Raw genomic sequence first — 27,121 nt, 5'->3', positions numbered from 1 at the left:
TCCCAAATGACTCATTGCCCTGACACCCGCAGTGCCACTGGACCTGTGTTCCTTGCAAAGTGCCAGATGAGCCTGGTTCAGAAGGCACCTACTGTGTGTGTAGGTACTTCTCTGAACTGCACAAACCTCCCTCGGGCTGCAAACCTCATCTGGTCATCTTATAAGAGCAGGGATTGTCACAGATTTCCCAGCTGTTTCTCTAGCTTGCCCAGACCTTCCTAAGCTGGAAGTGAAGTCCAGTTTCTGCCAAGTTCAGGCTTTATGAAAGGCTGTTTCAGCCAGTTTTTATATTACCCAGCCCCATCTTGAGCAAAACAGAAAAGCTGTGGCAAATGTAAAGTTGGATGAGGGGACTAAAATATGACATTTATTATTCTAAAGCATATTGTGAGAGCTGAGCTACAACTCGAGCCGTCAGTCAGGGAGGCTTTTCCACACTCAAAATTGTATTACCCCAAATCCTAGATGTTAACATCTCCTTATAGTCACCATAGCTGAGAGAAGCTCCATGGATCAAGCAGTTACCCTACCTCAGTTAGTGAATTCTTTATTGTGACATCCAACTTTGCCACTGCTCTGGCAGAAGTGGGAGCAAACTTCTCAAGGACTGGCACTGACACTCATCCAGTCTCCTGCTGAGGTAGGCTGGAATTGAAGCCACTTCCACTCTGACTTGCCTTCAGCCCCATCTCCATGGCCTGCTGCTTGAAGCACCAAGAATAGAAGATACTGTGAATAAATGCCTGCCAGTGAGCATTCCCCACAGCAACATCTGGCAAAACCAGAGATAGATATTAACCCCAGCCTCAACTAGAACCCACATTGATGTGATTTCCGTCACTTTGGAGTACCACAACTCCCTTCTCCTGCACTAGACCTATAGTAACTGCTTCTGACTGTGCAACAAGGATGGGTTTGCTGGTGGGAAACATTAGCCCTAATGCCACTGCTGGAGTGAGCTAAGGCTGCAATGTAGCTGATCCTGCCCTAAATGAGTAGTTTCACAGCTTCCCTTGGTGTTGGTATGGGAGGGAGAAGAGAACAAGAAGAGAGCTCCAGAGTGCCAAGAAGAACCTTCTGCAAGAGGGCAGGGGCCTCCCCAAAGCCCTGATGAGTTCTTCTCTCACTTTGTTAAGCTAATTGTCACCATCATGCCCAGCAAAACAGTTTCAACTCAGCTCCTACAGTGTGTTGCCAGAATCCATTGACCAAGACAAGATTTCATGGGAGAAAAAAGACATTAACCAACAGTTTGAGGTTGATTTGAAGTGGGGAAAAAGTAGAATAAATAAATAATGGTCATAATTTCCTGTCCAAATGGCCCTCCCGGACCTGTGCTTGCTCTGTAAGAATTCAGCTTGAATCTTTTTTCACTCTGTTCTATAAATCCAATATGTCCTTAATAAAAAAATATGAAATATGTCCTGTGGTGCAGATCTAAAGGCTGGAATAGAGATTGGCTGGGTGAGGGAGTTTATCTTTTCTGTAAAACTGCACTTGATTTAGATTCTTGACAGCTGTGAAAAATATAACTTTCCAACAAAGGCAAAAAGCAAATCTCTGTCTCCAGCTGCCTCAGGACTGTCCAGAGCCAGAACCATTTACCCAGCCTGTGCTTTCAGAGGCACATCCTGCTGAGGAATTCCACCAATACTCCTGCTGTTGGAAAACAAACTCTGGAATTATCATTGGGAAAGAGACCCTCACAAAATGTAGTCTCTGGATTGAAATATCTGGGTAGAGAGCAAGCACTGGAGGAATCAGAGCATGGATTGTATAAAGGAGGATGGCAGTGGTTATGTACTGATAGGCTGTATATAATTTGGATGGATGAAAACTAGTGTTAAGGAGCATTTCAGTGCTGTGGAAAGGATGTGCAGATGCTACATGTGGCATAGTTCTTGCAGCATGATTGATTTTATTCACTCTTTTAAATCTGTATTTAAACTTTCAATTCACTTTTTAAAGACTATATATGTATTCATACATGTCCACATGACTTCTTTGCACTGTCCATGTAGTCACACATACTCATACGCAGTCTTTTTCCTATTTATGTATGTGTCCATGCAGAACATCGGAAGGGGTTCTGCCTCTGTCTTCAGCACTGATAAGATTTCAGCTGTATTGTCTTTAGACACTTGGAGGAAAATGTGAGATAACTGCGAAAACCAGTGGAGAACCACAGTCAGAGAGGACTAAAGAAAGGGTTGAGCCACATGGAAAGGTTGAATGGATTATTTATTTAGACTGAAGAAAAAGAGTCTAAAGTGGGGATGATGACAATCTCATAAAATCTGATGAAAGGGGAGGAGAATCTTTTGTTCTTTGTACCTGTGGGAGGCAGGACTTGAAGTCGTGAAATTAAATTGCCAACAAATCAATTCAGATTAGGTGTGAGTTAAATCCTTGCAGCCCAGTTGTAAGGATACTGAGTGCTGAAATGGATTGCTGGGGCAGTCATGTCATCAGGGGTTGTAAAGAGATGTTAGGGCAGTATCTGTGAGGGATGGTATAGACCTAAGTGGCCCTGTGTTGTTTGAGAGTGGAGTTTAGGTGACTTATTAAGGTCTTCTCAGTCTTATTTTCCTCTGATTCTATGATTATTGCAACCAAGTGTCCAGGTAGATGAGAAGGAAGAGTCAGGACTCAATGATCTCATCTTCCCTGCACTGCAGTCACTGATAGAACTCCTCCTGCCAGAACCTTTTCTCTCCTCATTGTCACTAAATTAGTAGTGTATCATATCCAGGATTTATTGTCCCACTTTTACAGAGCAGTGTCCTGTTCTCATGGAAGGCAGTATACACAAACAGTTTTAAATAAAGGGCTTGGAAAAGGTGAGCTCAACAAGCTAAATAAAGAAAATCTGAAGCATGTCGTAAATCCAAAGGTACATCTAACTGAGCTAAAAATATAATTATGATTAATTCAATGTACTGTCAAGCCTCACTAATTTACCATTTGCTTATCTACATATCCCATAATTCATACAACAAAAACAAGCACCCTTGATTTTCTTTGCGCACATTTAACAACTACGAAGTTTAGAATTAGCACATTCCAGGATTCCATAGTTTTTGACACATTAGACTGATGCATATTCATTAGTGGACTGTGCAGTTCACATCAAACCAGCCTTGTCTGGGTGTATGAGCAGAGTGTGTTTGTGACAGTTACTTCAAAGCTGTCTGTCTGATCAGAGCACACCCTGCAAAAACTGTTCCAGCCTTGGGTGCATTCTATTTTCTTTGTCCAGCTCTTAGTTTGCAAACATTGGTACAACTTACTGCATTTTTTAGGGTGTTTCAGAATTAATAGGCTTCTATTATACCTTTACCCTGTAATACGCATATAATATGCAGAGAGTGCTTCAGGTATGCTTTGTTTGACTGTTGGTATCAATACATTGCTTACACTTATCTGGGCAGAATCATTCTCTTTAAGCACATTGAACTATTTGAAATTGCATAGTAATTGCATGTAGGATTTCTCTTGAAGTTAACACAAACCAAACTAAGTGTATTCAGTTGAAAGTCTAATTGTCACTGTGGTTTTGGTTTAGGATGTTGGGTTTGTCCCATCACTCCTCCTCCTTAGAGCCCCAGTCTAAAGGTGAGATTAAACCTTGCTGTGAAGTTTCTGAGCAGGCAATGTGCCTGATGGTGCAAAATGCAGCCCATGCTATAGAGGATCCGATGAACTGCCAGTGGATATGCCCTTTGAATTGTTTTTCTTTGCTGTTCTGTGTAAGACAAGGCAAATGTTCTCTTTTCCCTTTCCAGGTGGCATTGTGCTGAATCCTTCCTTCTATGGAATCCCTGGCCACACACACACAATGATCCATGAAATTGGGCACAGCCTGGGGCTCTATCACGTCTTCCGGGGAATCTCAGAAATCCTCTCCTGCAGCGATCCGTGCATGGAAACAGAGCCCTCCTTCGAGACTGGGGACCTCTGCAGTGACACCAACCCTGCTCCCAAGCACAAGCAGTGTGGGGATCCTGGCCCTGGCAATGACACGTGTGGTTTTCATAGCTTCCTAAACACTCCTTTCAGTAACTTCATGAGCTATGCAGGTACTTGGGTTTCCTCAGTTTGCTGGTGGTTGGGCATGAGCAAAGAATACAAGTGTTATCTCTAATTTCTGCAGTCCATTTCATGTGGGGCTCCAAGCTGCCTCCTGTGTTCATTGGTCTAGGAGCAGGCTTGATGAAGGATCAGATTTGATGGCCTCGGGACTCTCTTCCAGTTCTCCTATTCTTTTTTTTTTCCCCAGCTTTCCCCAGTTTCATGTGAAGCCCAGGCAGAAAGATTTGGGGAGGGAAGAAATGAGATAAGCATCAAGAAAACAGTTTCTAAAGGCTCTACAGCAAATCTGACACCGTATTTCCCTGGGATCTGGATGCCTCATCTATGAGGTCTTCTTTGAAAACCCCAAATGCAGAGATTTACCCTCTCCCAAGTTGATACTGAGTGTCAGATGAATATTGATGCCACCAAGGCTGTAGGATAAATCTGTGATAGCTATCCAATGAGACAGTGCTCGTGCCTCCAGGTGTCTGCTCATACACCATGTTTATTGTTTGATTTGGAATCACTGTGATTCAGTTAGAATTGTTCACTTCAGTTTCATCATTAGAGTGGGATATACTGGGATAGTACCTGGTCAAGAATGCCCTTCTGGTCAAAGACCACCAATATGCTGTGCTGGTTTGTGCTGAGAGTGCAGCTTACAAAGGCTCCATTTTGACTGGGTAGAGCCACCCCTCCAAGAGGAATAAGCTGCTCAAGCAAAAGCCTGATGTTGAGGTCATAGCTTCCCTAAGCACAGCTGTGTTTTTTCAGGGGTGCTGGTTCATGGCACTTCTACCAACAGAGCATAAAACAAAGAATCCATGAGTTCCTGTGATGCTTCCTATTGGACAGGGGTGGGCTGGGCACCTTACTGCACCCCTGCAAGTTCAAGGGGAGTTGAATGATCCTCTGTTATTTCCCAGAAAGAACCAGGGATACCTTGGCTTGTATTTCCCCTTATTTTGGGTCATGGGGCTCAAGCCATGCTGAAGGTCTGTGACACTGAGCTGACAGTATTTTAAAAGTGACCAATATCCTTATAGCCACTGAAGGGCACCTTTATACACCAGACAAAAACACAGATTGCCCACTCAAAAGGTCATAGGAGTGCTTATTCTGCAATAAAAGTGTAGAGAAGCAAAGTGTTTAATGTCATCTGGGGCACAGATTGAAATGATTTATAACAGCAATGCCTTTATGCTCTCCATGGCCCCAGCTAAAAGCGATGCTCAGTTTTCTCTTTATTTTCCTATTTGTTTAGAGGGTGTTTTCAGGGACAAGCATAGGCACCCTGAGACAGCTCCCCAGTGTGCTGTGAGCTTTATTGTGGGGCAGAGCCTTAGAGCTTGATGCAGCCTCCTGTAACATGGCACAAAGAACTCTTGATATGACAATCCCCATCCACCAGATCTGCTGGGGTGTGTGCTGAGGGGTGGAGCATGCTTGTTGCAAAACACTGAGGTCTCTTCTTCCAAAGAGATCTTGCTTTCCCAATTCTCTCAAGAGCTGAGACAGAGACAGACCACAGAGATACCGATCTGCTCTTGGGAGCTACATATGTGCTGGTGTTCTGAGCAGAAACCTGCTTTATTTGTCTTGAAAAATGAAGTGAAGCAACATGATAGGTATCTCTAGAGCTCATGCATGAATCGGGTTGTTTTCTGTTGTTGCCAGTGGAATAAAAATATACCAGGATATCAAATTGCCGTAGAAATACCTTTGAAACACTTAGTTGAGGTCATGCAGCTCTAAGCATCACCTTGCCTTTCTGTTTGGCTGCTTGTATGCAGCTCGGTCATATTGTGTTTGTCTAATGTGCATCTGTCCAGTTATCCCCAGCTGTGTAGTAAAGCAGTGACTTAAAGGGTAACTTTTCTTTCCCTAAATAACAAGTTATGATGTCCAGAAGACTGAGAGTGTAAGAAATTGGGCTTGTAAATTATTTTTACAAGTCCAAATAGGCATGGTGTTCCCAAATAAAAAGATAAGTCTTTTAGATGATCTTTCGTGAAGTCGGCAGGAATTCTGCCTCTGAATTCTGTTGGAACAATCATCCCAGCAAAGATTCCTGAATTTCTCTAATTGTTACTTCATCTGAGGATCTTGAACCTTTCTTGACACAGAGGGGTTCATTGAAATACCTTCCTCCCTCACCTATCCTCCCTTCCCTCCCCCAGGACACAGCCTTTGTTGATGGGGAAGCAGATTGGGAATGCAGGTCATCGTTCTCCCATGCCGTTGTCTCACTGTTTTGTCCTATATATACTTTATTGTTCCTTTATGATGGCTATTAAGGGCTTTTGTCTCCTTCTGTGCTTCAGTGAAGAATATTTATGGCTTTTACAGCATTCTCAGGGATAGACCATAGATAATTATTGAGGAAATCCAAGGATGTCAGATTAAAGCAGCCTTTTGCATCCCCATAGGGATTTGTAGATATTTTCAAGCTGGTGGTGGCTGTCTACCTACTGGGTATGTTTGAGGTTCACTGCTCAGTGGAATTGGGAGGGATGCAGGAGAACATGCAAACAGACGTGTCCTTCCCGTGGTAGGGCTGCATTTGAGGCTGTAGTTTGAGCAGGATCCCAGCCGAAGCTGTCTCCTTTTGCTTGCATCTCTAGGAAGATGTGGCAAGGTTTTAAATTAGCCAGCAAATTCACACTTCTCTTTAGAACAAATTCATGGGGTTTTGTGCCTCTTGAGTTGCACAGGGCACGGACTTGAAGAAATCAGAGCATCTAGTAACGCTATTACAATATTGAGCTGCCAATTTACACTCAGGCAAACAACCCTGAGCAGCCCCCAGTGACCTGTATCTTCCCAGAAAAGTGTATTGCTTGACCTGTGCCAAACTGTCATTGTTGTTTGTGTCACAGCAGCATGCAGAGGTCCCATCTGGGACTGAACGTTACTGGGCTAGGAACTCTGCAGGCACATTGGAAGAAACACTCCATGTTTTCAAGAGCTTTTCATCAGATGGGAAGAGAAGCAGAGAAATGGTTCAAGTGCAAGCATCAAGTTCTTCAGCACAGCATCTTTGAGTGACTTTGCACAACCTATTTATTCCTTCTGTGATCTACACAATAGAGAAATAGTAATTTGCTGCTTCTCCGGGGCATTGTAGTTGTAAAGTTGCATGGTGTGCAGAGGGCACTAGATGTGTTCTTGTTGCCAAATCATGTTTGGGGAAAAACAGTTGAAATGAGAAACGGGAATTTGTGGTAAATTATCCAGCAAAATCGTTTCTTCATTTTGAATGAGAAAGAAATTGGAAATATCAAAAAAAAAAAAAAAGGGTTATGGAAAGATCAGAAAGGGCTTGAATCTTAATGGTAATGGGGGAGATTTTTAATAGAAATAGCATTATTCTCCTGCCCCAAAATTTGCATTTTTAATAGTGATTTTTTAAAAAATTGATCTTTCAGAACATTTTTATTTGTTCATTAAAAAATTGAAGAACTTTATTAAAGTGATGTATTTTCAAATTCTGTGTTCTTTTAATCTAAGAAAGGTGTTAAAATCTATTGCATTCATTTGCATGAGTCTCAGTCAGTGCTTTATCCTACCACCAGCCATCCTTCATCCTTTTATCCTCTCCCTGAGGTATTTTGGATGTGAAACTTTTAAGCCCAGAAGTCCACTGGTATCCCCCATTCTGACCAGAAGGTGCTGCACTGAGGCTTTTTCTGTCTCTTCACCTCCATGTCTCTGTCTCATCTATGATGATCTCTAGGTGTTTCCTACATATCCCGGACCTAAGGGAGGGCACGTGTATTGATTTATGTTCTCCTTTTTAACTCTTGTTTCCTTTCACCTGCCTCCACAAGTGATGTCTGCACTAATTTGTTCACAGACCATTAACTCCTGAGTGCTAGGAGAACCCATCCTGGCCCTTGCAAGAAGCTGCCATTCACCAGGTTGTAATTCTCTCCCCTTATCTGCTGTGTGGGTAATGTGGTTTCTGTTTTCATTTCAGATGACGACTGCACCAACTCCTTCACGCCCAACCAAGTGGCCAGGATGCATTGCTACTTGGACCTCGTCTATCAGAGCTGGCAGCCTGCGAAGAAACCAGCTCCTATTGCAATTGCCCCACAGATTGTGGCTCGGAGCTCCACCTCTGTCACCCTGGAGTGGTTCCCACCCATTGATGGCCACTTCTTTGAAAGGTGATCACGCGCTGCTCCGTACTCTTGAACTGAATTGAATGGGAAGGGGAGAAGGAGGGAAACAACCCAGGACCCCCATCCAGGAGCACAGCTTTATCGTGTTCTGTGCTCAGTCTGGATTAAGGCTTCATTCTAAATTGTTTTATATAGAGGAAGTTATTGATCTGTTTTCTGCTCTTCCTTTCTCAGCCTGTAGCACTCGGTTGAGGGCCATTGATTTGCCATGTAAAGGGCAAATCTTTTCTTCCTTCTTATGTTGTGGGAGGAATTTTCAATCAAGGATTCAGGCCCTGTGATTCCCACTGTTATTGCTGTTCACAAATACCTGTGGGCTTCAGCTCTGCCTGCACATCTTCCCCCCTCCTCCTCTTGCACGTTTCCTTTCCAAGGACAAATTGAATCCTGTTTCTACTCCTGTGACAACAGAGAGCTCACAGGCAGTGGTGTCTCACAGGGTAAGGAAGTGGATGTCTAGGAAGGGGGACAAATGCTGCCCCCTTGCCTGAGCTGCAGGTCTTAGATGGGAATTGAGCAAGGCACAGTCAAAAACCTACAACCTTGAGTATCATGTGAGTGTCACCTTCCTGCAGCCCAAGTTGAGCATGTAAGTGTGGGTATGCATGTGTGTGTGTTCATGTCTGATAGGCATGCAGCTATGTGCTACCAATAATGAAGAATTAAATGAATGTAAGGGCTCTGGACAAGAGTTGCACCATGCTGAGCAGCCCTACCCTAGGATGACCTGAGCAACTGCATAGTTCATCTAAATACTCTCAGGCAATGTTTGCCTGAGCCACAGGAGCCATGGGAATGCTAGGAGAGAACTTCCTAAATTACTGACCTTCTTGTGTTACCATTGACTCACCTGCCCTGTTTGAGTTTCTCCTCTGCTTTTTGCTTTGTTATTTTGTAGAGAACAAACTCTGAGTGTCCTTCAGCAGTTCCTATCGCAGGAGGCTGAATTTACAAGTGTATTAGCACCCAAAGAGCTGTCTCAGCACTGCTGCTCCCTTCGGTGAGAGCACCTTGAAAGCCACTGCCTCCATCAGGGATGAACCCTTCCACTGCTTAGGACACCGTGGCCAGCTCAGTGGCCAGCTTGCGCTTTACCTGAGCAGGCAGATAGCTGTTCTTTTCTGCTCAGATGGGGTTTTCCACCTTTACTGCAGGTCCACACAGGGAAAGGCAATTAAATCGTATTAGGAGTTGCTAAAGAGAGGTCTTATGCTCTGAGCAGTGTTTGCCTTAATTGCAGTTTTGCAACTGAAGCCCTTTATTCCCTACGTGTGAAAAAGGCCTTATGTGAAGCTCTGAAAATTAATGCAGAATTGTTTAGCCCATAACCATTTTTAGGTAAATTAAGTTTCTCCAATTTAATTTAGATTTCAGAAGATGCTTATTGTGTGTTAAATAAATACCATCTGCCTCTTAAGACACATTGATGCAGAGTTAATTGTTATGTAACCAAATATGTCTTTATTACATATTTCTTATAACTCAATCAATATGTTCTTAATAACCCCTAGTTAGTTGCTTCTTAAATAACACTCAGTGGATAGCCTGCAAAATCTAAAATTTCATAACAGAGTTATCATATGTTAAATAAATAGTGATTTTCGAGAGAAAAAAAGGTCCTTTGGGTTTTCAAATCTGTGTGCTCAGTATTACTGAACAGATTTAAAGAGACAGCCTCGAATACTTTGAGTCCAGTTCCTTGTTACACTGAGATTTCCAGTGCCAACAGATATAGAAATGCTGTGACCATTTAAAAATGTCACCAAAATATATAAATGATTCTGTCTAAAACATATCCAAGTTTCTGTTATATTAAGCAAAACAAGGACGATGGTAGTATTATAGTGGTTAATACAGAAGAGCTCATGTGCTGTACTTCCAGTCCCACTGTGTCCAGCGCTGCTCAGTTAGAGATATGTGCCTGTATCAATTTGTAGAATTGGGTCACTGTGCAAGACAAGTAGGAGGTAAAATTGGCCAAGTATAATCTTATCTGTGTGTGGGAATACTGTAAATCTTTGCAGATATTTTTACACAAAGTGCACACCATGGCCCAAATTTTACTTGCCTCACTTGAATGAATAAACTCATTCACTTCAATGGGACTATTCATGTAAAAAACAGAAGACTGATACTCAACTACTGAGTGCCTTGGGCCTGATTTCTAATGCACAGAGGCCCTTTCCATGCAGTTTTGACAGTGTAAAAGGGCCTTAAAAGGCTGAATGGCTCTGGCTACATTAGCAAGTATTGTGGCCCAATATAAGTAGCGCAAAGCAGTTGTTAATGAAGACCTGACGTCAGCATTGCTGTGTTTCTGGGGGATGGTTTTAGCCTAGCTCTAGCCTGGCCCATGGCATCAGCAGTTGGAGCACATCAGGTGTGGTCCTGGAGCACATCAAGTGTGGTCCTGGAGCATGTCTCAACTCTGGTTTCAGGCAAAACTGGGTCCAGCTTCCACGCTCCAGGACTGCTCCGAGTGCTCTAAGTGGGGAAGATGAAGAGTTTCACTTCAAAAGCTTCCTCCTGATCCAAATTACCATGCTACTGTAGGCGCACTCAGCGTAACTGAAGTTGCTTTTATGTCCCTTTTATTCTCTAGAGCTGTGCATAGGCAGTGACCTCTGCTTAATTAAAGTCAGGAAGGGAAAATTCAGGCTTGTGTTTAAAAATGTAGTACTGGGCTGGCTGTAACCATGGCTGAGGTCCTGACAGGTCTGAAGTTCAATGTAGATGAAGCATGGAAGTAAAAATCATCTGCTGTTTCTCTGTTTAAATACAGCTTTATCACTGGTGCCACAGTATTAGGTAGTATTCTTTCTTTTAGGGACCTCAGTTCTAGGAATTATATGATTAATTGTGTGTATTTGGAGAGAGAGAGCAATACTAACTCTTAGTTCATGTCAATCTGGGGTTGGCTATCTCCACGCCTTGTCAAGAGTAGCCCTAGGAGCTGTGCGCAGGAGCAGATTCTTCTCCCTGACAGCCCCTCTTTACCTGTTCAGAGTGTTCAGTTGGGGGCTTCTATATTACACTACGGAGTCATTTACCTGCACATAAATTTGCCAGCGTGTGTTTGACCCTGAACTGCAGCAACTGGTTGGGCTTCTAAACATCTCTTAATACTCCAATATATCAAGAAACAACATTTCCTCTTGTAGCTACTACACAGAGGACTGGAATACTTACCATTCTCCATCCTCCTCCATGAAAACCCTCACATGCACATAAAATAATGTGTGATAATCAAATAATAATAGAGCCAACAAAACAAGTGAAAACAAGTGAGAAGAAGAAAACTCTCTTCATTTCCTGGCTGCATCTATTAGATGCGTTCATCTGCTGTCGCTAAGCATCCATTCATGTGTCTCCTGTTTGATATGCATAGGCAGGATGTAAACAGTTATTGTAATAGGGCTCGGCAGCAAATTCTGCTTGGACAGAAAACTTTGAATGCATCTGCTCTTCCAAGTTTTCATTGAGGTGACTGCATTAATTTCCATGAATCTGATGCTATCTTGTTCTTAGCAAGCAAATATTTTGGTCAGCATGGCGTCCCAGATCTAGATGGCTGGGTTTGATATTCACTTGTTTAAACCTTGCTGGGAAGTTTCAGTGCCTTAAAGGAGGGGAGAGCACCAATTCTGAATTCCAAGTAAGCAGGTACAACTCGATCTGAAAGCATACACTTTTTCCTTGAAAAGAATGACAGACTTTAGCTGGGTTTGAGTTGCACATTGAACTGGTGCTGGCCCTGCAGAGAATTGTCAGGTTTTCAGTAGTAATCTTTAGATTTGGAATCCACTTCCCTGGGATATCATGCTGTAGGAATGAATTCCTCCTGTGCTCTGAACTTTATAAGCTGGAATTTCCCCAGTACTTGTCTTATTAGAAAACAGAAAAGTCTAGATTTTCCATTACCCTGCACTTCGGGGAGTCATGTGCATCAGTGTCTAAGGTGTCAGATATGCTATCGTTCCTAATTAATAGTGTTTTGAACCAATTCACGCTCATTTTGTCTTGATGTCAGGGGCTGCATAAGGTGTAAGGATCTGGCTTAGATTTTCACGAGCCTGTAAATGTGATTCCATAATTAGTTTTGACGTTCATGGCTCTTTGTAGGATTTGTGTTCAAGAGTCTGCAGACCAAAAGCTTTAACCCAAGAGTCATCCCCTGTGTAACTCCTTTCAGCCAGTGGCGTTACATCAGGGTTGCGTTTGGCTCCCAGATTGGAAAAGTAAAAAGAGAAAGTTTGCTCATAGCCTTTCCCACATGATGCTCCTTGTGATTCCTCTTACCTCCAAGTCCTTGCTGGTAAAAGGAAATGTTTGTCCATAAGCCTACAGTATTTTCCATCATGGCAGCCTGTGATGAAATTGTATAGCTGCTAATTTGAGTAAAAAGCAGTCCTAATTGTGGAAACTTGGCTTTCACAGTCCTGTCCTCATCCAGGCCCAAGTGCTAATGCAGAAGTAGAGAACTGAAAGATTATTATTGCAGGGACTTCTATCCTGACTGTTGGTGGATGTGTCTGAAAAGCAACTGCACAGTAAGAATTGTACATTTTGATTTCCCTGTACCTTTTATTCTGGATTCTTGATTTTTATATGCATATTTATATATAATATTTAGGCAAGCTGAGTAAGACCCTTCAGCCACTGTTAAATAGGCTGACAAATGAAGTAGGGAGGTAGTGTCATACCAATAGTGCAGGTGGGTGAAGTGAGACAGAGAGGGAAGTTATTCACAACATGCCCAAATTTATTCTTTACAGTGCTACAGATCATGCAAGGAAGAGGAGGGCAGCTCTACCTCCCTCTTCTGTATTCCACCCCATTGCCATATTTCACTCTTCAGATGTTTTCAGCAGGTGCATCCCTTTCTGTATGGTCTACGAGTTCAGTCATTCACTGTCTCTTCGTAGGGGTGGCTCTGGGCCATATTGAAATGGATACGAGTTTTACCAGCGATGTCATTCCCAGTCCCCCCTGCTGACAATCCCTGCTTCCACCTAATTAAGCCAACAGAAAGTTGACTTTCAAATAGATCCCTGCCAACAAACAGGAGATGCTAAGCTGCGGAGCAGCTGAGCGTGTGTCATCCCTACCACCAACAGTCTGGGAGGGCTGTGAGAGTAAATTTACAGTCCCAGTGTCCTCACTGAGGATCCAAAATAGCTTCTGCCTGAGGAACACAGTGCCCTTCGCAGAGCAGTGCTGAAATAACCCGCACGATGGGGGATGGGTAACATTCGTGTAGCTGATTATAATAATTGATGTTAATCATAATAATTGACTCAATCCATACTTACCTGGGTAGCTTAAAGAGTGCACTGGGTGTTTCACACAGGTTTGCCTAAAACTTTAGGCCTTTCCTAGGTGCATTTAATCATTAAGCTTATTAATTCCTTTCATTTTGAGTGGGCAGATTCCTTAAATCAGAACAATGAACTCTGAATCACAAACACAACTTACCGGGATGCATAACCACAGTTTCTAGGTTGAACACGGTTCCACATGTTGTGACCCTGAGGAATGTAGGGCTGAACTGTGTGAGATGCAGCCTCAGCTGATAGAAATCAGCTTAATGTTATGGAAGATCTTGAAGTTACTCCAGTCTACATCAGCTTAAACCCTGATCTTGGGAATGCATTAGCAAAAATATTTGTGAATCAGTGTTTAACTGGGCTTTCCTGTTTAACTGCTTCTGCTGAGAGTACTTGATTGACAGTAGCTGGTATTAGATGTATTGTGTAGGTGAAGTAATGCTGGTGTTGGGCAGTGAAGTGCCTTTCTTAATGCCATGTCATGCCATATGATGGCGTGGAGCCATAAGTTGTTCCACTTCAGAAGGATCCATGCAGTGGTGCCAAAGCCACCAGGTATCTAATCCAGGATTAAGGACATGTTCTTTTCTGTATGTTCATAACCCACCCCTTTTCCAGGCTTGCAATGATCTGGGCTGTGATGCACCTCCGAAAGCAGGTCCTTGCATACAGAGCTGCGCTTCATGAAGCAGTTCTACCTGGAGTTCTCAGAGCCTGGGGCTTTGCCCTCTCCTCTGATCACCAGTAAGCCCACAACCTTCACAGTCACAGAATCCCAGACTGGTTTGTATTGGAAGGGACCTTACAGCTCATCCAGTTCCAATCCCCTGCCACAGGCAGGGACACTTTCCACTGGAGCAGGTTACTCCAAGCCCCATTCAGCCTGGCCTTGAGCAGTGCCAGGGATGGGGCAGCCACAGCTTCTCTGGGGACCCTGTGCCAGCACCTCACCACCCTCACAAGGAAGATACAACCCTGGAGATGCTACAAGTTCCAGCAATAGATCCATGGCAGGAGCAGAAATAGATCTGAAATCTCCTGAGGCCAGTTTCCCTGCTCTAACCACTAAGCAATATGTATTTTCTTTTGTCATGGTTTGATCCAGTTGTAGTGCAGGAGGAAAAAAAAGAAATCTAGCTGAGCATGTTTTCACAGGTTGCTGTTGTTTTGTGTTGGATGGAGGACTCACAGATGCCATCTACATAGGCTGTTAGCCCAAACCTACAGAAGGTCAGCGTCAGAAAACACTGTTGTCAGTGCCTTGAGAAAAGAGGGTTAAGTGGATCTGAATTCTAAGTTTTATTGCTTTTAATATAGTTGAATAAGCAGCTCATTCAGCTGTTACTAAGTTGGTGTGTTTTCCTGTTTTCCTGGCCTCCTAGAGAAGTGGGATCAGCATGTGATCTTTGCGTGGAAGGAAGAGTCCTGGTGCAATACGCCTTCAGCGCCTCCTCTCCGATGCCCTGCGATCCCTCCGGACACTGGAGCCCTCGGGAAGCAGAAGGTGAGTCACAGGGCTGGGGACAAAGATGTGGTGGAGGAGAAGATGGGACTGAACAAAAGGAGACCCCCAAAGATAGTGGGAAAATCTGGGAGAGAGTGACTGTTTATGGAGAACCAGAGGATGGATGACTGTGCTGTGCCCTGAGGTAATGCTGCTGGCTGAAATACCTGTGTTTTGGCTCCCATGTTCTGACCCTGCCCATGAATTAAATGAATTCCGGGAGCTGAACCTGAATTTCAGAAAGCAGCACAGTGCCAAGAAGTGCTGACCATTTACAGCTGCCAGCTGAATCCCTCAGGGGAGCCTTTTACTCCTACTCCAACTCCAAAAGTGAAGAATTGCAAGAAATGCATTGCACTAGGTCTGATTTCTGCTGCCTTCATTTGCGTTCAATAGCAGTGGCTGCACCAGCAGACAGGCTGAATGGAGCTTGCCCTTTGGGCAAGTACTCTACAGCACCAACACAGGTGGCTGTATCAAGCCCTGTCTAGTTCAGGGTGTTTTATGAGTTATTCTTACTGTGTTGGAGGGAGAACAGTCTGCAGGGCTGGTTGTACAATGCCATTAGATGTCCATCATGAAGTCTTCTTCCATTATGTAAGCAGGTGGATGTGGTAGATGTCGTAGTTTAAACCAAGTGCCCCTACTCCTGGAGAGTTAGGAAGGAAAATCCAAAGAATGTAGCCCTCACGGATTGAGATAAGAACGGTTTAATAGCTAAGGCATAACACAAAACCCCTACTGCCATTTACTACTACAAATAATAATGATACAGCAAACAGCAAGTGAAAAGAACACAACACCCCACCAGCCACCGACCCATAAACTCACTCCACCCTGCCTGGCCGAGCACCATGTGCTCCCTCCTCCATTTTACTCCAGAGCTCACCCCTCCAGTTTTCTCTTTCCCAGTATGCATCCTGGGCATCATGTGCTATGGTATGGAATACCTCATTGACTAGCTTGGGTCAGGTGTCCTGTCTCTCCTTCCTTCCGGACTCCCCTCCTCCACCTGGCTGGAAAAAACCTTGAACAAAAACACCCTCAAAACATGCTCAAACCATGACAGTAGAGCATGCTTAAGATTATACCAGGTAGAGATCAGTAATCACAGATTATGGTTTGAAAAGAGCATAGTGTTATTTCAATCTGTCCATCACAAGCTCTTCCCTTTGGGAGCAGCACACTTCACTGTAAACGCACAGGTGGGCTCACTGAACTCAAAGACCAATCCCTGGATTTTGAAAACTCATTATACAAATACCTCCTTACATTAAGGGCTTTTCTGTTCTGCAGCTGGAGTCGTTGGGAGTTATTCTATAAGGACAATTATTTGTAGGCTAATATGGTGATAGATGTAGTGATGGCTCTCAGGAGCCGTCCCTAAGGGTCCTAAGGTCAGCATCTGCAGCAAGCTGCGTCCCTGCCACCTGATGGGACAAGATGTGTGGGCAAGTGTCCTCTTCCCTGCACTCCCATCTCCCAGGGTGTGAACTCAACAGAGGTTTCAGTTCACTCCAACGTTTAGAGAGGGACTTTTGACAAGGGCATGTAGGGACAGGACAACGGGGGATGGCTTTAAAATGAATGAATGTAGATTTAGATAGGATATAAGGCAGAAGCTCTTCCATGTGAGGGTGCTGAGGTGCTGGCACAGCGTGCCAGGTGCCCAGAGAAGCTGTAGCTGCCCCATTCCTGGCAGTGTTCAAGGTCAGGTTGGACACAGGGGCTTGGAGCAAGCTGCTCCAGTGGAAGGTGTCCCTGCCTGTGGCAGGGGTTGGAGCTGGAGGAGCTTTAAAGTCCCTTCCAACCCAAACTGTTCTATGAGTCTATGACATCCAAGGGGCAGGAGTACCAGGTATGGCACAGAGCACACCTGCCCCTTGGGTGAATGTTGTTCAAGAGCTCCATCCTGGGAAGCAGTGCTGTGGCTATAAGTGTGACTGGATTAAGAAGTAAACAGGATTAGCTAAATTTGGATCACTCACAGTAGTAGCGCAGGGTGGAAGGTGGAATTTCCACTTAGCCAAGGATTACAAGACTTTGAAACCTGGTTTCATTTGGAACAAAACCTGAAACTTTTGAAAGTCTCCATGAAGGAAAATTAAAAACAAAAAGTGTTTGAGGCTGGCCAAAATGTTTTGTTTAGCTCATAAAATTCCTCTTTCATGAACTTTGGTTAAATTATGACATTTTAAAATATTCCTTTTTAGTATGTAATCTAGGGCAAAAGCAACTTTTAATATCCAACTGAAAAGTGTTTCAAAGGGCAAAAGTGAAACAATTTCTTCCCAAAATGTCAAAACACAATATTCCAATATTGTTAGAACTTTCTTCCCGTTTTCCCAAAATAAAATTTTTGCCAGATAACCCAAATTTGTCAGTGTGTTTCGCTTTTGAGAGAACTTCATATTCCATTGAGATACGCAGTTCTGTCAAAGTCTCTCTGATGCGCTCTGATTTGAAACCTTCCACATTTCACATGTCTTGCCAGCAGCATCATTCCGAGAGAAACTGAGCTGCTCTAAGATTTATTACTCAGCTGCATTTTGCATTTAATTTCCTCTTCTTACAGTGTGTGCCTGCATGTTCCTAACTCTGAAGGGTGCAGCCTGATCCTTATCTGTCTCCCACAGTTGTTGTGGTGCCATTGTTCTGGAAAGAAAATTTGGGAACCCTATCCCCTTACTACGCTAATAGTTGTCTCAACTCTAGTGTAGAAAAAGTACCAAGTGTATGGTATCTGTTGCTCTCTAATTTTCTGTCATCACTACCACACTCCCTGACATTCAGGATCTTTGCCTATTCACACTTGGTCTGAGTTACAAATAGCACAGTTAGATCATTGTCTGGCTTCTTTAATTGTCTATCTGTGAGTACTCAAGCATGCAAGCTTTAAATCCACTTTCTGCAAGCGTTCATGTGTGTAAATCTCCACTGCTTGAGTGTTCATGGAAAGTGAATACAAAAGAGGCATGAGCATGGCCAAAATGAACTCATTTTACAATTTGAGACGACACTCATGGAAAATGTTTCATAGTACTCCAGGTTCTTACCAGAAATCCACACTTCTCATATGTTTCTGGAGCAGCTCTGAACCTGGTTGCTCTGATTTCATTTTCCTGAGGCCTCACAGTGGTGGTGCTGCTCAGTTACTGCAGGTAGCTGACACCAGCTGTGGTCTGGGCTACGTGTGAGCCATGCCCATTGCAGAATGCATCCTTCCTGATGTCCAGCTTCCGCCTGAGCACGATGGTGTTGAACCCTCTGGGATGAGATATTTTATGACTCTTTCTCAGCCAGTCGTGCCCCTCATATGGGAGATGTTTGCTCCTTGGCAGTGGTTGTGGGAAGGCACTGGAGATGAGGTGATTCTGGTTTACTCTTTACCTTCACATGGAGCAAGAAAGCTGTAACCTACCTGTATTCTCACCAGTAGCATTGGCTAGGCAAACATTACAACACTGCCACAATGCAGTCAAAAGGGATTTTTAGATAAGAAAGGTGGTTCTGGCTCCAACCCAAGTAAGTGCCTTTGCTTTCTGTGCAGTATATTTATATATCTGTCAATTCCTACTGCCTGGTTCACTAAGAGAAGGGTGATAATGTAATGCAAAATGTTGGTCCCTTAGGCTGCTCTAGTGTCCTGCCTTTCCCAGTAGCCAATGCTTCACTTTAGAGTGATTCATTCTGTATTTGCAAGTGGAATTGTCTCAGTTGGATGTTAGAGTCCTGCTCTCTAACCAGGAGATGGGGTTTGGCTTCTCCTCACAAATCTCACATTCACGTGTTGTGTTAGGCAAGGCATGATGTTGCATGAGATGCTCTTCTATGACTGGTCTTGGTGGCAACCTCATAAGCCAAAGGATTTTCAGAACCTACTCTTTTTGCAAACAATTTTTTTTGTAATATTCATAGTATTTACCAATCTCTAGGAATCCGAAATTACATGGAACAAGTTGCCATCCTCTTCCACAACTAAATGGATGTTTCTTACTCAGGTCCAAGTGTTTGGTGATAGTTAAGAAAGAGTCTCTCAACTTCATTGAGGTTTTTAATCTATGGATAGCTCCAATCAAGCTCCCATTTTGGGTTGTTAAACACGCTGGAGGCTGAGTCCAGCTCATGTAACTCCAGTGATCACAGCCTGATCTACCAGGATGTGTAGGTTCGTTCACTATGTAAGTCTTACACAAACATTGAACCTGCAGAGGTGAAATTGCAGGAACTCTGGTGGTTCAGAAACAAACTGGGCTGTGGGTCATCAACTAGCTCCATTTTGCCATCTGCAAGATGGCAGCGATAAGATTCATGAATATTTCCAAAGCCTTCTGAGATACGAGGGTTATAAAACACCTTCTGATTATACAGTGTGTGCCAGGGGGAAAGCTTGAGTTGAAATGGACCTCTGGCTTTCTTAATAATATATCGCTGCTGAGATCTCTCCAGATCCTGAGGTTAGTGACAGTCCCAATGCTCTGTGGCATGTGCAGAGAAGAGGAGGGTGATGGGATAAGCGAGGGTGAGGGAGAAGCATTAAAAGCTGTGCATCTGCAGGACAACTGGTTGGATCACTGGGATGACTGCCTGACACACCAGGAAATCTATTCTGCATCTGGGTTCATTTGGTCTGAACAGGAGAATTCCCTGTGCCATTTATCCTTGACAAAAGAGGCATATTTCTAGCACTTCATTGGATCACTGACAATAAGAATAACCTTCGCACATTGCCCTTTTCTCTTCAAATTAGTAGTGATGTCCTATTTGTTCGTGTTTGCCCAGTGCTTTCTTCCTCAGTTGCAAACAGCTATGCTCTCTTTTTTTCCCCTCTGCCTTCTCCATTTCTCCCTTCTCATTACCTTTCTTTATCTTTACTTTTCCCTTTCTTCTTTTCTGTACTTTGCCTTCTCCCTCTCCTGCTTGCTCCCTTTTTGTGTGATTATTTGGGAAGGAAGAGGGAATTCATAGCTCTCACTGGATTCTGTTACCAACTGTTCCACCCATCTGACCCCTCTGGATCTTGCAATCCATGACTCCGTGCCAAATTGTAATGTTATCATAGTATTTGGGAGCCCAGCAAGCATTGTGGCTTTCATTAGTTTTTAGTAATACCTCCCATGCATTTGAACATAGCCAATGGTGAGAAAGTGCTTGTTTCATTACACCGAGTGCAAAGAGACAGCTCAGTCCTGTGTTCCATGTCCCTCCAAAAAAAGGGGTCTTACACAACATGACAGATGAGCCTGTAAATGGCATAGGAGTTGTCCCTCAACAGCACAGTGCAACAGCTGCTTGGAATCAACAAAAGCTCTTTTCTTGTCTTTGTTATAGAGAACAAGGTTGTATTTTAGAGGGAGAGGCAAGGGAATAAGTAGGAGCACCGAGGTGAACTGAAGGCAAAGTGACTCTATTTATCAGGTAAAGTACCAAGTAGAAGGAGTAGAAAATATTGTTTGGCACAGGAGAAAGCACTAGAAATAGCAAATACAGGACCAGATGCACTGGCACAATGTGTTGTGGGGTGTCCAGTCCAGCTGGGCACTTAAGCTGGGTTTGCATCTCTCACCCACCCAGGAGATATTGGAGTTATATTCCTCCTCTCCCTGCTGGCCATGCCTATTCTGCTCAAGTAAATGGTTTTCTTGACAGATTTGCTCTTCTGCCACCAGTCTGTCTTTGAAAACTGATACCAATGGTAAACCCATAGGTTTTAAAGCCCTGTCTTTGCTTCTTTCTTTCCAGGGCATCCTGATGTTGAACAGCCTTGTAAATCCAGTGTTAGAACATGGAGTCCCAACTCAGCAGTCAACCAACACACGGTGCCCCCAGCCTGTCCTGAGCCTCAGGGCTGCTACCTGCAGCTGGAATTCCGCTATCCCCTAACTCCAGAGTCCCTCACAGTCTGGGTGACATTTGTTTCCCCGGACTGGGACTCCAGTGGGGCAGTGAATGACATCAAGTTGCTCACCATCAGTGGCAAGAACATTTCTCTTGGGCCACAGAACGTCTTCTGTGACATCCCATTGACCATAAAGCTGGATGCGGGACAAGTGGGAGAGGAGGTGTATGGGATCCAGATCTACACCCTGGATGAACACCTGGAAATTGATGCTGCCATGCTAAGCTCTGTCCCCCAGAGCACGCTGTGTGCGGACTGCAGACCCATCCAGTACAAAGTGGTTCGGGACCCTCCTTTCCAGTCTGGATCTCCAGTTGTCATCTCAAACCTCAGCAGGAGATTTGTTGACACGTAAGTACTGCTTCCCAGAGACCTGAATAGACTTGTTCAGGGAAAAACAGTAACCTCTTCTGCTCATTCTTCTAATGCCCAGCACTGACGGTTGCATAGACATACTAAGTGTCACCAAGAGAGGATGTTCTCATAGTTTCTCTGTGGAAACAGGATCATCACACTCAGGTGAAATAGCCTGAGATTTCAGATAGTTTTTGAGATATTTCTGTGCAGAGACATAAAATTCAGGCTTTCCTTAACTGGAAGAGATATTGCAAACTCCCTAAGCTATGATAAGTTAGATGTTTAAGATAACCTAAATGAGGACCTCTGGAATAACATAGAATCATTTCCTTAGAAATCTTTTGAAAATAATACTGTGATGGAGAAGGAGAGAGGATGTCTCTCAGTGCTGGAGCACCAATTTACTGCTAAAGAAAGAGGGCAACAAAGTACACTTTCAGTTCCAGTGTATAAATGTATTTAATCCGCTTTCAATTTCTGCTTTCATGTGTCACTAAAACAAATCGTGTTGGAGTGAGATCATTCTAACCTAGTAAACATGCCAAATACACTAGTTTGTTGCAGTAGGAATGGAGTTTCATCCCAGATGCAGTCATGCATCAAGGAATGCATGGTTGTTGAGGAAAGTCCAGCTTCCAAATATTTACTGATTTTAAGGAGATCCATGATCTCCTCCTAAGCGTTCTACAGCAGCAAGAAAAAACATCCTTTGCTTAACATGATTCCCTGGAAATGATTCACTCATCTGTGGGAACAACATGAAACTCTCTTGAAAAATGAACCCCAGATAAAAGGAAACCTGCTAAGAAAACTGCACTCTAATTTAGAGAAGATGATCTAATTAGTAGAACTAATACCAAGGAAGCATACATCATTATGGCCTTCTAAAGCATATTTAAATATAATAAAAATGAGTAATTAACAATTCAGTAATCATGAGCTCCCAGCCCTTTCATGGCCCAATTATACAGCTCAGAAGATGCAAATTGCCCCTATGGATTTAAAAATGCAAGGTAGTTAACAATAGAGAATATAAAAACAGAAACCCAGGACATCACTGAGATTACTCATGTGCTGAAAGTTAAGCATGTGCTGAAGTGCTTTCTTGGGTTGTAGCCTTGTTCCAACAATTGCTGGCACTCAACATGAGATGAATATTGGCATTTTGGAAACGCTGAAAATGGTGAATTTTCTCATGGTTTTGCTGTGAAAGCATCTTTGCCTGAAACCTGGCCCACTCTCCTTGGAAAATGGAACTGGTTTGGGTTGAAATATTTGCATACCTTAGCACAAGTTCCCACAGAAACAGGTCCAATTTCCAGTTCATAACAAAATGTGAGAGAAAAGAAAAAGCCCAAAATATAGCCTGTGTTCTGAGTTCTGTTTCTTGGGCTTTTGTTATGATTTTGTGTGTCACTTACAAGTAGCTGAAGTGAAAGGGTGCTCTAATAGTTAAACCAGTAGCCAGGGAGTAATGACAGTTTTCATTGGATAAATCACAAGGGGTAACAATACTGTACTTGTCATATGTCTCACCTAGTTACATAGCCAGCTAAAAATCACACATAACATTAAAGTTAGTCTTTCTGGGCTCCACCTGTGATCGGTAGCTCCAGTCTAGCTGGCCTCAGGTCATCTGTGTCTTTCCAGGGACAACAGGGAAAATCCTGCCAGTAAGCTTCAATAAGACACATGGAAAGTGAAATCTTGATTTAGTCACAGGGTAAAGAGATGCAGATTCTTAAGTGCTTGTGATTGGTTTTTGGTTCAGAACTTATGCACGCATTGGAAAGTTTGAAAGGTGAGATGAGTTTTGGCATCCTAATACACAGATGTGTCCAACACTGATCCAGATCCTGTGGGTTAGGGGGTGTCATGCAGATTCATAGGTTGATGATGTATGTCCAGGCTGCTGCTGGGCCATACCTTGAGATTCAGTAAACTCATTGAATCTCTGTGTGGAGTTGTAATTCTATGGTAGAGGCAAAATGCCCCATCCCTGGCAGTGTTCAGGGCCAGGCTGGACACAGGGGCTTGGAGCAAGCTGCTCTAGTGTAAGGTGCCCCTGCCCATGGCAGGGGTTTGGAACTGGATGAGTTTTAAGGTCCCTTCCAACCCAAGCCATTCTATGAATTTTCATTAGCATCTTGTGCAAAAAGTAGCTATAGTCCTTATACTTTGTAAGCAGGAAGGAAGGGAAGATGCTTCAGGGGAGTCAGGGCCAGAGGTGTTGGGCTGTGTTCCTATGTATGTATAATGCAGTCTGCCTGTTTGTCTCATTCTGTACAACTGGAATTCAGCATATCTGTGCAACCAGACTTTTCAGCCCCTTTATCTCTCTGTAAACTCCAAGCTTGTTATCCCTCCTTTATGCTTTTTCATGTTTTCCATGTTAAATGGCACCCCCACATGTTCTATGGAAGATTATTTTGAAGGCAGTCACATATCTTTACTCTTGCCTCCTCTGACCTTGATCTTCACTTTTCTTTTTCTCCCAAAGAAAATATTCGCTTGCTCTGTTATCTGTGAGCAAGATCCTTTCCCCAGGTGTGGAATGCTGAAAGAAAAATTAATTTCTCCTACCTTTCTTCCCATCAAAGAAAAGGAACTTCTCTTTAAGCTGTGAGACAGCCTTTAATGGTTAGCCCTTGCCTAGTCAGCACTGGGCGCTCCACAGAGGAGAGTAAATAACTATAATAGCGGAAACCTGTTTATTAAGAAATACAAAATAATGCCAGACCTTCTGTTCTCAAGCTGAATTTTCTTCCCAGCTCTTGGCTGAAGCTAAGGGACAGGACCGTATCCTTGGCCCTTACAGGAACCAGGCAAGATAGACTCAATTCCACTGCGTACAATTAACCAGAATTGCTGGTATCTATGATACAAAATGAGAGTCAGAGCCTAGGAAGAAGAGCAGAAAGCTAAATAAATCGGGGGGGGGGGGGAAGAGGTCAGGCCAGGTGCAGCACAGAACTGCTGAGTCTTCACACCACAGTGAGTGATAAGGAGGGAGCCTCATCTGCAAGTCTCAAAGTCTCAGCTCACAATTTAATCCCAAGTGTGGGTTGTGCTCATACGTAGAGGGTTGCACTCTGGCTGTTCTCTAGAAATAATGTGCAAGATAGTCACAATGGTGAATGTGGTAATGGCTTTGCCCTCCCTTTGCCCTTACTGTAGCGCTTTTACACTCAGATGGCTGCAGTTGGAAGGTAATCACTGCTCTTGCATTCGTTTGTTGCAAACACTGATTTTTTTTCAAGAGCTCAGTGGGAAGTGAGTGCCCACAATGAGATGCTGTGCTGAGGACGTCACAGGTCAGTCCCACACTGGGGGAGTAGCCCGTGTTCCCTATTGCACTGTCGGTAGCCAAATATGCAAGGTGTGAGCAGCCGGGTTTGCTGGTGAGATCTGTGCTCTCCCCTCCGGCAGGCCAAGCCAAGAGACACTGAGGTTGGGTTTGGAAAGTTGTCAGAATAACTGGAAAAGTTTCTAAGAATTGGAAATTTTCCCAACTATTTTGCCACAGACTTTGTAGGAAGCCTTAAAATGTAGTGGACGATGATGGATCAGGTCATCTTTGTGGCGTTAACCTGTAGGCTTTTTTCAAGACAAAGAGATGGACTGGAATGACCTTAGAAGGAATCCCAGCATGAAGCCCTGGTATGGATTTGGGTTTTGCAGAGTTGAGCATCGCTGAGACACAGTTATGCTGTTCTGTGCTATATTCATCTGAGCTATTCCTACACTGACTAGAGCTTTAGTACCTAAGTGGCACCTAGAGATATTGCTTGAAAAGAAAGAAAAAAGAGAGGCTGAGAGAAAAACTTGATTTTCTCATGCAGGGAATATGCTTTTCTTCTCAGTTTTGGGGTATTTTAAATCTGTTTTCTATGGCAGGACCTTTTCTGTTGCTTGATAATGGTTGGAAGGGACTGGTTGTCATCTGTGTCCAGTTTAATTAAATACAATATTTTCATGTATTTTATTAGAATCAGGAGTTCCATTTCTGTTAAACTGTGGTTTAACTGTACCCAAGAGTGCAGATATCACTTGAACTTCTTGGAGTGATTGCAGAATGACTGAGAGATTGCCATCATCAAGTTTGTAGGTAGTTGGAGAGTGGTTGTGGCATGTTTAGGGGTCCTTAGCACATCGTGTACTTCATCTGAAACAACTGTTTGTTTCAAAGTTTGCTTTGATGCTGCTGCCCTTGTTACTGGTCTCCAATCAGAAGGGCATATAATGAGTGACTTGTCAGAAACTCCAGATGATGAGTGGTTAAAGAAGATGGCAAACGGTTCTTAGTCTGAAGGCTACTACAAACATGAACAAGCAGAAAAGCTGGAGAGTCAGTGGTGGCTATTTATAATGAGCAGTAATTCATTACAGCCGAATATTGGTGTGCCTTTCAGCCCCTGAACTCAATAGGAAGATAGAGGTTACAGAATAGGGGCCCAGCTGAAAAGAGGACTGGGAAAATATGATCATCAGAATGATGGTGGGTAAACCTAAGTCCCTGCTGAATGCAACAGTAAAATTTCATGGTGACATCTGTCCTTATTATGGCATTCCTTCCTTCATCTTGAAGATCTATTTCTCTATTTTCTGAAGATCTACCAGCCAGAGGAATGTATGATCTAAAGCAGCTGAAATGAATTGCCAGATCCATCTGTCATGAAGATAATTAACACCATATTTCCACCCAAACAAGATACAGATCACTGGGTGGATGTTCTCCCAACACCAAAAGCTAAATCCCATATTATCACCATCTTATGCTCACCCCTCCTCCATGGTTACCATGCCAAGCCTCTCTTGATATGCCAGGAAATATTGGGGAGTATCAAAGATAGCCCTGAAATGTTAAGAAAGCACTTTTCATATCCAGATTTATCTGCAAGAGCTGCTAGGTTGTCCGTGCGATAACAGCATGCTGCACATCTGGATTCCCAACAGGCTTCAGAACTGTATACGGTATTCCAGATGTCCTTGTGCACGAATACTTACCCAGCTACCCTGGAAATGCCTTGCCTTGATGCGTGCAAGGACCTCATGTGCTTTTCTTGTGCATACATCCCACTGATGGTTCATAGTTGTCTTCCAGTTGATAAATACTACCAACTGCTGCTTCCCCTCTCACTTGCAAGGAAGAGCTCCAGGCTTAATCTGAATGTATTGATCCTAACACACATAGTATTGTCTTATACCAACATATGAACCATTTTGAGACATCCAGTCCTGAAAATTAATCATTTCTACATTATAACTACATCCTTCTCTGCATTGACTGAGCTTATTTACTTGGACTTTTGAGGATTGGATCTTTATTTGCAGGAAATGTTTGTGAGTTGAGCTCAAAGTGATAACTGAAAGACAATTATCTGTTTTCATTCAAATTTCTCTTTCAATTCAATCTATTACAGCTGCTAGAAATAAGTGCAAAATAGTGTTATCACTTGTTGAGTCCCTGTGGATGTCTGCTCTCATACCTGGCACCAGAGACCTGCCATTATGAAAGGCATTTGTTCTCTCATTTGCATCTAGGAGTTTTCTTTCCCATAATTACACAATTCTCTGTCTTATTTCTCTTTAGTAATGTATTAGAGATCCCCATCTGTATCCGTATGAAAGTTCCCAGCTCATCTCCATTCAAAACACTTCTACCAAAATTGAACAGGAACGGATTTAATTCTTATTAACTCTTTCTTGCTCTTGCCTACAAGCTTTCCTACCATTAGTTTGCGGTGCTGCATGGCCAAAGCTATTTTGAGCT

General features: G+C 43.4%; 1 protein-coding gene across 1 annotated transcript in view; it reads left to right on the top strand.

The window, feature by feature from the left end:
- Nucleotides 1–27,121, top strand: part of PAPPA (pappalysin 1) — a 178,841-nt gene that overhangs the window by 54,695 nt on the left and 97,025 nt on the right. Inside the window, exons 4-7 of the mRNA XM_005145618.3 lie at nucleotides 3,786–4,079; nucleotides 8,054–8,246; nucleotides 14,971–15,092; nucleotides 20,835–21,342. Coding sequence (XP_005145675.2) covers nucleotides 3,786–4,079; nucleotides 8,054–8,246; nucleotides 14,971–15,092; nucleotides 20,835–21,342 — 1,117 coding nt within the window. The remainder of the gene's footprint in view (nucleotides 1–3,785; nucleotides 4,080–8,053; nucleotides 8,247–14,970; nucleotides 15,093–20,834; nucleotides 21,343–27,121) is intronic.

Source organism: Melopsittacus undulatus, chromosome 11 (genome assembly GCF_012275295.1).
Source record: "Melopsittacus undulatus isolate bMelUnd1 chromosome 11, bMelUnd1.mat.Z, whole genome shotgun sequence".
Classification (NCBI taxonomy): Eukaryota; Metazoa; Chordata; class Aves; order Psittaciformes; family Psittaculidae; genus Melopsittacus; species Melopsittacus undulatus.
The sequence above is the reverse complement of the archived record's forward strand: the minus strand, read 5'-3'. Positions and strand labels throughout refer to the sequence as shown.